The 12,001-nt window shown below is 40.0% G+C and overlaps 1 protein-coding gene across 2 annotated transcripts in view; it reads right to left on the reverse strand.

Moving 5' to 3' along the window:
• LOC145446217 (uncharacterized) overlaps positions 1–12,001 on the reverse strand; it is a 182,931-nt gene that overhangs the window by 14,499 nt on the left and 156,431 nt on the right. The window contains exons 2-3 of one of the 2 annotated variants that reach the window (XM_080324455.1): positions 3,965–4,068; positions 24–119 (exon numbers count right to left, since the gene is read on the reverse strand). In XM_080324455.1, coding sequence (XP_080180581.1) covers positions 24–119; positions 3,965–3,988 — 120 coding nt within the window. In that variant the 5' untranslated portion in view covers positions 3,989–4,068. Of the gene's footprint in view, positions 1–23; positions 120–3,964; positions 4,159–12,001 lie in introns of those variants that run through there. The other variant, XM_080324456.1, reaches the window with a different exon arrangement.

Raw genomic sequence — 12,001 nt, forward strand, 5'->3', positions numbered from 1 at the left:
AAACATATTATTGTGACACTAACCATGGCAGAAGTGTAGCGAGAAGATGGATGTCTGGGGGCCGTATGACTACGGTCACTGGTCAATCCACTCTCGCTGCTTCGATATGGAGCCGAGCCCTGAAATGTAAATTGTAAACCATCATATGCCATGTCCACCAGTTATAAAACTGTTTCAATCTAGAAAGTATCAGCCCGATGGCTATATTATTCGTATAAAGCAATATACGGTGAAGCATGATTTGAGACCATAATCGTTCTAGGTTCCAAAGGGTAGGCTATTTACTCTGGGATCCCTACTTTGTTGCTTGTACCGATTTCACAAGTTTTCTTTTAACGCTATATCTGATGGATTTGAACAGCTGAGGTAACACTCTTATCGCAGCTCATCTCATGATCACATATTAGAATCACAGGAAACTCTTTACTGATATATTACCAGCGCCGCAACTGCCGCACCTCAAAATCCTCAATTCAATGAGGCAAGCTTGAAGTGGGCCCAAAATAATCACTGACATAAATCTGAAATCGAGTGTCCTATTTTGTTTTATCTCTTCAATGTGTAAATTTTCTTCGCCCTTCGTACGGTTACCTTACATCTCCCTCCGCAATATACACAGCTGTTATAGAACTTGCTTCAAATGTAGGCCATTGCAAAAGTGTGATAGAATGTCTTTCCTATGTGGTTCCTTCTGCCTTCATTAATAATAATATATCGCAGTAGCCCAATGCAATCCACCCATATTGGGGCCGATACAATACTCTTAATGTTCTGATAATATCAATGGCCACGACGGTGTCATGAATATGGGCATTGGGCACCGTCGCCCTGGAAAATTTGACATTCATCCAAAATTGAGAAAAGCTCCGAGTAGTGATGTGAATCGAAGTAGCTTAACCGCAAAATTTAGGCAGTTTCCGATTAAAAATAATATATCTTTCGCCTAACTAGCCCCATTCGTGGCCTCATTGGCATCGAGATCAGAGTTTGATCAATTACATTTGATTCAATTACAATTACAATAATAATTACTTTCTTGCATGTTTCAATTACAGTACAATTACAATTGCAATTGGAATTACTGTTTGCATGTAATTGATTCGGCAGAGAGGTGCTCTTTGACAACCGTAGCGACGTAATTAGCAACAATCACAAGCTATTCGTGTTTCAATCATGACACGTAGAATACCTTTTAATTAAATAAAAACTCGAAAGTTTTCGAACTACTGCTAATCCTCACTACTGAAAAATACAAATACAGAAAAACATTTTAAGCTACTTTAACAACCAAAAGTGCTGGCAACGACCAACAACGTAGGCTACAAGACAGGCAATGAAATGTAATCAAACGAATACACAGAGCTGAGTAAGGCAAATGAAATGTAATTGGTTTCGAGAAAATGACTCGATTCAAGTCAGAAAAACCATGACTCGAGTCGAGTCATGACACGAGTCATCGCAACCCTGCAGTTTAGCATTGCTGAATTATTTAGATAACGAAGCACGTATAGTACACCTATGTAAATAGGCCTAACTATTTTATGTTGTGCTTGTCAGGTTAAAATAACAATGTACTGTAATTAAAATTGTAATTAGCCAAAATTTTTATCAAATTACATTCACAATTACGTGAAAAAATGTAATTAAATACTTTCAGCACAATTACAAATTACAATTGATCCAACTCTGATCCAGATAGGGTTCATCCGGTCATGACTTTCTACTAACACTAATCATGGCCTCATTTCCAGTTAAGGGTTATTATATGTGTTCGTATTGTCCCGGTAGCTAAGATATTACGATCTGCAACAAGCTCTGAGAATAGGACAAAATTCGGAAAAAAATCTTAAAAGAATTACTGTTTATAAATATCAGGGCAAAGTATTTTTACAAGACACCGCCCATCAAACTTACCACATGCTGTATGAATACAGACGGTATGACAACGATGGATAATAGGCCTTGTCGACAAAATTTCACTGCTACTTTGACACAGGCTCTACACTAATCTCACCCGTTTCCTATTTTGATATGACGAATCCTGATTGATTGAGATATGTGTTGTGTAGTCACAAACATCTCGTTGCCAATTTATCGAAAATTTCCTATTTTTCGACCAGGGGCTTAAGCGATACCTTCGGGATGCGGGCGCATTTCGGTAGCGAGGCATACCATTCTCTGCTGTAGGTAGCCAGATATAACGTGTGACCTCGAAATTATGCAGATTGGTAAAGTTTAATTTTCGTTCCTAGTAGACTGTCATTGGGCTCGAATATGAGTGAAACGTTGAAATAAATTCACATATACAAGCATGAATGAGAAAATAACGTATAATGATCCAGATATTCAATTGAGTGTCCTAATTGCATTGCGGGACTGCATGCTCTGTCCAAGTTTAACAGTACGAAACCCACAATATTCCGATCCATTTCAGCCATACGCCCAGTGACGTGCGGTCCAATGAGGCAGGTGAGGCAGTGCCTCACCTGTCGTCCGGGTGAGTGAGTGAAAATTGTGAAAACCCTCCATGAGTCGATTATTATATTGATATTTTACATCGATGTTCATAAGTAACGAAATTAGAACATTTTTTCACCCAACACCGTCAATTTGCATAATTATTATTCAAAAATAGAGCGCGTAAGGAGAGGTGAGGCACAGGTGAGGCACGGGCGGGTCGTGCCTCACCTGCGACAATGCAATTCATCAGAAATAGCTCGGAATTCAAAATAACTGGTATCAATCAAGTGCTATCGTCACACTGATTCCGAAAATCCAAATATTAACAGTATCAGAGCACCAGAACCCCTCTAAAATCGTCAAGGAAGGTGACATTCGGCTTTATTACAGACAATGCCATCGCAGAGAAACAATGGCCAGGTGAGGCACAAATGAATCTGCCTCATGCACTATTCGCTAACAATTGGACAATCGCAGCACAGCGAAACGCGCTATCGATTTCGGAATACAACAGTCTTGTAGGAATTATACAGTAGCGACGGCCAATACGTAATGCGGAGCAAATACATTCCCTTACTTACGTAGGTGATGTATTTTCCATCCGTAGCTACGTTAAATTGTGGTATGTGACAGCTACTTGCATAGGCTGCATTGTCGTTGTTTGTGGTCTTTATGCTGTGTTCAACTACAATACCTATAACCCTTAATTATGGTATATGATAGCTATACTTACATAGCCTGCGTTGCCGTTGTTTGTGGTCAGTGGTGCCACTCCTAGTGTTTTTACACTAGATCCAGTGTATTTTGACTTGACCTATGGTGTCCTAGTGTATTTTCCTTCGAAATTACGGAAAAAATATTTGTACATGAGGATGCTATTTTCATGTGCTTCGGATAATTTATACCGATATTCGAAGACAGTAGTTATATCCGTCTAAACTTGTCCAATTAGCACAATAGCGCCCAGTCATACATCTATTGTACAATGTGGAATTGCAACGGCTATCAGTGTGCAAAGAAAATGCTCTTCTATACCCGTTGCTGTTGTTATTCACATTTTGGGTCTTTTTTTCAGGTACTCTACGTGCGTGCGTGTTTGTGTGCGTGTGTGTGTGTGTGTGTGTGAGTGTGTGGGGGGTCCGTGCCTCACCAGCCATAAACCTCACCGCACGTCACTGCATACGCCATAGTTATCCGAGTCGTTCATTAAACCACCAGCCTGTTCATGAGCATGAACCAGTATTTCTTATCTGACACAATCTCAAATTATATGTTGAAATGCGTGGATTCATTGAAAAGACCGCATTCCCAAATTTGGCAGACTTACCAACCAGCATCCACAATATTTAGGCATACACTGCTTATAGTGTTTTTCTTTATGCATAAGCATAACCATCCAACATTCTCAACGGCAATACCACGTCAATTTAATAATCCACGGGTTAGATGGGTGTAGTGGACTAATTAATCATTCGTATAAACATCAACATAAACAGCTCCATACCCGGTTGCGGTTTCTGCTTGTCATGACGACCAGGAATGGTTAAAAATCACTCCCGTGCAGAATAGTGAAGATGGATACTTGGATACAATGATTTATATCTACGCCTCTCCACTGCAAAAGGAGTAGCGTATTTTGTTAGCACCGGATAATCGAAAGTCCAACGCGCCTGTAAGCTGAACAATATCATTTATAACTTATCCTCAACTGGAACCTCGCTGTTATTTCTTGGTAGCTCAATCCTGTCATGAAAATATGTTTTGAACATTTAAATATCGCATCTATAAATCTTGAACTATACCTAAATAGATATCTGCCTGTCCATTCCATCTCCGTCTGCGACTACGAGTACATCCTTCTGTGGTGTCATCAGGTAGGGAACAGACAAGATTGATCACGTTGCGCATGCGTGATCAAGATTGTCAATACCGGACCTCAAATGAAGTAGAGCGGGTTTAGCAGACTTTTATTTTGCCTCGGGCGGCTGTGTTATAACATCAGCGAGCTGTGGTTTCACTTGTGAAGCGTCCCGCTTATTCGATAAATAAGAAAACGCCTATCCGTATTCGATGGTACCAGTATTTCCTCTCGTTATGCAACTCTTAACTACATTTTATCATTAGATTTAAGGAGATAATGAATGCAACTTTCTGGAAATAACTGACGCGTTTCCAGTCCAACGCTGCAGACCTGCACATCTTCTTTTGGTGGTATTGTATAATTGGAAGGTCACCAAGCGCATATACGACAGCGTAGTGGATTTCAACATAAATCGAATGAACTAAAAGTAATACTAAATTGTTTGACAAGTGTCCTTTGTAAATGTATATAGGTTTGCAAATTGCTTCAATTGCTGCCGTACTTGTACAGTGTACAGAGTGTTTGAGTAAATATCGATGACCAATTCATTACGTATGGCTCCCATACTCATCTGTCGCAGAGCCACAGAGCGGGAAGTCGGGCTGTGATTTTAGGGTCGGAATCGGGATCGGAATTGAAATGTTTCTCGCTTCATTCGAGCCGCACGTCCGATCAGAAGCTAATTTCTACTTTGTAATATCTATGGATTTCTTTACAGATTGTCATTCGTTATTGTGAGCGGTGTAATAGGAATTGCTGGAATTGAACCAAATTTGGTGTGTAGGCTTAAATTAGGTAGCCTAACAATTTTATCAATTAGCCAGTACAATTTGAGAAAAAAGTCATTTTTGAACACCCCTATTGTTCAGTTGTTCTGAAATTATCTAATGAAGGGAACATTCGAACGTTTGAATAAACCTTAATTACAGTAATATATTTCCAGCTTTCTAAAAATCCATCGCTTTGACGTGAATAACCCAAGGGTAAATTTGCCTGGACTCATGAGCATTGCCCGACCGATGTCGGATTATTGAGCCGATATTGACAAAACTGGTAGCTAGCTCATTCCACCGATTCCCCGATTATATTCAGCCGATATTGAAAAGATAGGGCAGATGTCTTAACGCGCCTTTACAAAACTTCAGAGCCTTTATTAGAACAGCTTTGCCTCGATTGCTATGCTTGGCCTAGAAAGGCTGCATCTGGACACCAGCAAGCAGACGTGGTCTGTAATAAAGTTAGTGTACTCTTTCAGAGTACTCAAATTGCTTTTACTTACACTGATAACTTGAGTGGTTATGATTGTTGACTACTTCAGCAGTTTTCAGTTTTTAGGCAAAGCCAGGCCTAGAATACTTACTTTTTTACGTAATCGGAGATTGCTACGTCTACTTTTACTATGATATTACAGTGGATATTTATGAAGTTACTTCTACTTGAGTGCCAACAATGACTACTTTGACTACATCTTCCTACAAGTATAAGCTATGAAAAATAGATCAATATATCCAGTCCAAGAGTCGCAGATTATAGTTCTTTCACTCCCTGCTACCATATCGTGACGTCAAGAAAATTGCTGACGATTTTTTACCTCTAGTGGCCGCTACCGATATTTCGCTCAAAGTGTGATATCGAATCGATAGTCAAGGCCAGGCGTGGGCAATTATTTTCCTCCGCTGACCAAATGAGAAGTAGAAAATACGCTGGCGGGCCGTGTGAAAGTTTTTTGATATATTCTCCAGTGTATTTTAATTTTATTTCTAAATTACATGGTTATTAAATGCTGCTCACTGAATGTGTTGGTGTTAGGTGAGAAAGTGACGGCTAATCAATAAATATATATTTGCCGTCATGATTCGAAAGAATGTTAAACTTGATACATTTTTAACTCTCTTTAAACCCCTATCCACGTTCTTCTATTAAGACTCTAAAGCAGTGGTTCTCAAACTTTTTTAGGCACGCCTCCATTTACAATAATGAAAAATCCCGTGCCCCGCTTATTATGATATCAAAAAATATTAAAAAGTGCATCCTGAATGCTAGCAATCCCAACGCATAGTTTGGTGGCATGTAAGGTTATGGCTTATGGCTGTTGATGAGAGACTTCTGAATTGTCAACGTTGGGCAATACACAGAGCAATAACTATAAGTCGGGATAAATCGCGCGTAGCGCAAAATTTTTTTTAACTTCGGCTTCGCGCCCTCCTTCTGATGCTTTCACTCCCCCTAGTTCGAGAACCACTCCAGTGAAATGTATATGCAATAGTACAAAGCTTATTTTCTTGGTCGCTGCCTACCGAGCAGTGTGCAGCTTAAATTGCCTTGATGTTGAGCGAAGCTTGCAGTTTTTTCGAACTTCGCCCTCTCTTGACCGAGTGTTTTGTGCTTTTCTTATAAGACCTACTTAAAATAAAATCCTTAATCTCGGCGACATGCTCGGCAAAAACTAAAAGGACGGGTTTACCACTGACTCCAGTATACAAATATTTAGTGCTCTAAAATCCAAACCTTTTTCAATGTCATTTTTTGGCATACCCGTTAATCATTTAGGGGTGATAGATATGATGACTCATATAGTAATCGCGAGCACTGATTGACTTATTTTACGAATTAGGGATTTGCAAAAGTATCACGTATCAATTTGAAACACATAATGCGTAATGTGACAATGGCAACTAAGAAGGTTTGAATTAAACTATAGGGAAAGAGTGAATTCTTGTGACTTTAATTGCTACTCATACCTTGCCACATTGCCTTTATCTTGAATCTGGATTACGCATGAGAGGTGCGTAGGCAACGTAATCGTGGCATATTAATGAACAGTCTTCAAAGTTAACGAATTTCCTGTTCAGTTGGTACAGCCTTTGGTTTTAATTGAATAGTATATTCCTATTGAAATAAACCCGAATATTTTCGGCTGATACTCGTCAGGGGTAATCGTCAGCAACTAGTAGAGAATTGGAAAGAACATTGTATATCAACAATCGCATCACAATATATGACGTCACCAGCATGAAATTTCAAACGAGAGAGCGTTCAATGTACTATTTTCAAGTAGTACACGAACTCTTTTTGTTGATAGAGTTTTGGGTAGGTGTATTTTGATAAAAATCGACTCCAAGGCACACAAATGGAAGTGTGAACGGCTCCTCCCAAAGACGCGAAATCTGTCGCCTCGATAATTATTCGCACTAATCGAATTATCTAATAGATGTTTGCCGATGGCAGAAATAATGGTCTTTGATCTGTCAGCATCAAGCTTAAGCGGATGAGTCAAGGGTGGTCTTAGTCATTAAAAAAGCAAGTTTTATGTTTTGAATTCCAAGTAACCTTTCGCGGGCCGCACAGAATAGCTTCGCGGGCCGCATTTGGACCGCGAGCCGCACTTTGCCCAGGTCTGGTTAAGGCGTAAGCTTATATTCTCTTGTAAGTCCTTGTCGAAATTGTTGGTAAAGCGACTGAAAATATTTTTTTTTATTGTTATATCATTTGATTGCCCCACGCGACGTTTCAAACGTCAATATGTACTTAAACATTGTGGTATTATGTGGCCCGAGTTGTCGCTAGGTATCGTGTAGGCCAGTGCTCTTCAACCTTTTCCGTCGTGGTACACCCTTTTAACGTTTACTCGATACTCGTACACCCCTGACCACATAACTCACTGATTCCGCATATAAGCCTAATCCAGGGGTGTTAAAACTACTTGCTACTCACGGACGTGCTTAGATTTCATATATAGCAGAGGTCTCAAACACGCGGCCCGCAACGGCATTTTGGATTTCGAAGTATTCGACAATATTTAACTCCATTTTTTTTGAGAACTTAAAACTCGCTCTAAAACTACTCTAGAAGCCTAAAACTACTCGTCAAACTTCACTAATACATTGCTTTCAAAAGTTACCATGCAGTGGAAGATCAACTATTACGTGATAGTACTTGTTTATGATCGTAAAACATGACCCGTTGATCATTTGTGACTGAAAATTGTTATTTGGACTAGGGCGCGACCTTCTGTAGAAGTACTCGTACTCGTACTCGTCGCGTCAAACGTTACAATCAGAGAAGGACTTATGTGACTTATGGTACAACCACGCACGCAACAAACCATGGTGTTCTATATGGTGTCGACAAAAGCAAATCTCACGGCTCAGTGAAATTGGTGTACGTCACACTTTCCATTTGGTCAAAGGTAATTTAACGGTAACTTTTACCGGCTTGCCTAGCATGAAATTTGATAAAACGGGTATCAATCGAAAGCTACCGCGGTACTGATTGCGAAAATATAACTTTATTCTGCTCATGGTCCTGGAACTCCCCAATGACGTCTGGGAGCTGGTGGGGAGCACCGCAAGCTGCAACCGTATTGGCCCTTGTTGTACGCTGTACAGGCGATTGAGAATTCACACTCTTACTCTATGCGCATTTAGTCCTGAGCTGCTCAGACGGCATGGCTGCGTCACAATACCAAACTCACTTACAATGCAACATTCGAGGCTATTTTGGGCAGTTCCATGGCCACGAACAGAATAAAATTTATATTTTCGCAATCAGTACCGTGATAGCTTCCTATTGATACCCGTTTTATCAAATTTAATGCTGGACAAGCCGGTATAGAATTACCGTCAAATTGCCTTTGACCAAACGGAAAGTGTGACGTAGACGAATTTCACTTAGCCGTGAGATTTGCTTGTGTCCAGACCATATAGGACACCATGAACAAACTATCAAACTGGTATGAGAAATGGTAAAATATCAAAAAGTCGTAGCTTGCGTTGCGTAGCTTATTTAGATATCTAAGCAGGTTTTAGGTATGGTAACCGCTAGGGATGGTGTGAACGCGAGGTTCACGTTCGCGTTCTGTGTGTGAACTTCAGAAATTTAGAGGTTCACGTTCACAAACGAACCTTGGTAGGTTCTGCACTGTGAACCTTTTTTTATATATTACAATTTTCACTTCATTTATAACATCTTTGGTTGAAATTTATTGCATTTCAACTGCGCGGGCCACTCTATGCATGGCGTTGGCAGCATAAAAAGATCAACATTAAACGACCATACACCTTAGCAATCTCAAAAATCTTACTTGCTTTGTTACAAAAATTTGCTCGAAATATCCAGCTTTCCGTTTGTGAATATTTAGTGACTCTCTGCTGTGAGCTTGACCCGAAATCACACAACATCAAGACCAAATACACTATAGTCAGCGAATGATGCTCATTCAACCAATCAAGAAACTTGATACCGTTATCCGATATAAAAATAAGTCCAGCAGGCGTACGGTGTCATTCTTCATATGTTCATTGTATCATAAAAACCAAATCCGTGCGACTGGGGTGTTGGCTACTGCTGTATAACTTGTTATTGGGGTAATATCGGTAGCAAGTATAGAAACCCGTTTTACACTCTGCTCAATATCAACGTAGCAATACTCAGACGCCGAAAACATTGTCCGGTCTGGCGTTGACCGTTAAGGCGTAAGCTTATATTCCCTTGCAAGTCCTCGTCAAAATTGTTGGCAAAGCGACGGAAGATATTGGTTTATGGGATTATTATATCATTTGATTTCCCTGGTTGATACATTTGGCGACGTTTAAAGCGTCAAAATGGAATTCAGCATTGCGGCATTATGTGTCCCGAGTCGTCGTTATGTATCGTGTCCATCAATATAGTCTATCACTTTACTGAAATGTAGGGTTGGAATTAGCAATATGACGTCACGTGACGTCATGAGGTTCACGTTCGCGTTCACACAGGACCTTTCAAAAAGGTTCACGTTCACACGAACCTGAACCTTTCATAGGTTCACACCATCCCTAGTAACCGCCATTGGTATTATGCTAACGATTATATGTATAGTTGAATACATCCTGTGTCATCTTTATATATGTCATTATCGCCAACTTAATGTGGCGAGTATTAACTAGTCGTAGCCTACGCTTCACAGCTGTAACACCAATGGATTCTTCGGCGATTGCACATTTCTATTGCTATGGCACAGTATCCATTATGTTCAAGTTGTTAATGACTTGTTCCAAAATTCGAAGGTAAAATCAAACGCTGATTCCATTTGACTTCGGTAATGACATGATCAATTTAGCCTAGTTATCAGGAGTAGGCCTATGCTCGAAACCAGGAAATAAGGCCTACTTTGAAATAATTTAATTCCCCTATTATTGGTGTTGCGGCCCGCGGCGCCGTCAAAAAGTAGGAATTGGCCCGCGAGCGCATTTGAGTTTGAGACCTCTGATATATAGCATACGGCCGCATTCCGGCGGAAAGTCATCAAGGCCCATCTGGACGTCAGATAGTAATGTTAAATTGGTTACTGGAAACTTCGAACCGTGGAGAGCCCTTGTAGTGTTTCATCTGGAGGGTTAATTTCGTCGATAATATTGGCAGTTTCATATATTACTGTCAAAAGTTTATCCATTATTATCAGCTAACGTGATCAGATTAACCAACATAGCTGGTTTAGGGTGTATTGGAAAATGTTCGGCAAAAAATTATTGATGATGCATCTTCGGGTTTTTATTAATCATTTTGTTGCATGTTTTTACTTTTTGACCTCCCACCAGGATTCTACGCATATAGTCGAATATATATTGGAATCGGCCAAACGTACTTAAAAAACCTTCAATTATGGGACGCACACGAGAAGCACACTCGGTATTTCTTTATGGGGAGCATCATTTTCCTCTGCGGTTCGCATTTGTACGGTGGAATCAGGTTACACTATTATATTAAAAACAAAAAATCCACGTCGCCCTCAATCGCGCAAAGCGTGAATAAAATCTTCAAGTTTAAAATCTCTCAAAGATTCTTTAATACAAATTGCATATTGACGGACTCCAACACGGGCAAATTTAATTACGTGTAGAGAGCCGATTAATTTTTGTTTAGCGGCAGCATGCGAACGTACGTCTGCAGGTTGGCCACCTCTAGCCTGTTGAAATAAGAATGAACAAGGTTGCAACGTATTTTGAAATGCTTAATTACCGGACCAACAGCCCCGCAATTATGTGCAATGCGCTATTTAAAAGCATCTCGCGAAAAGTATACCAATTAAATATTTATGATCTCACTAGTCGGTTTGCTCAACAATCATTATAGACATATATCGCAAGCAAAACACATATGTCAACTCCATCCTGTTCTACTCCAAAAGGAACAAATAAATCCATTACAAACATTTAAATAAAGAGAAGCATTTGCTTATGACATCAGAAAAGGAATGTAATGGTGCGAAATGCACACCCGGTCAACATGTTCTGAAGCCTAAACTTGCCTATTTATTGTGATAGCTAGTCATTGGCCAATTTTAATGCGAATCTGGTACACCCCTGTGGCCTGTACACCCCATCTGAGTGGTACACCCTTTTAAAATATTGGTACACCCTAGGGTGTACGAAAACCCCGGTTGAAGAGCACTGGTGTAGGCTACATTAATATAGGTTGTCACTAGGGATGGTGTGAACGCGAGGTTCACGTTCGCGCTCTGTGTGTGAACCTCGGAAATTGAGAGGTTCTTGTTCACAAACGAACGTTGGTAGGTTCTGCACTGTGAACCTTTTTCATATATTACAATTTTCACTTCATTATATCATCTTTGGTGGAAATTTATTGTATTTCAACTGCAGGCCACTCTGCGCAAGGCGCTGACAGCATACAAAATCAACATCA

Source organism: Botryllus schlosseri, chromosome 9, assembly GCF_051294905.1.
Source record: "Botryllus schlosseri isolate E-star chromosome 9, Bs_hap1, whole genome shotgun sequence".
Classification (NCBI taxonomy): domain Eukaryota; kingdom Metazoa; phylum Chordata; class Ascidiacea; order Stolidobranchia; family Styelidae; genus Botryllus; species Botryllus schlosseri.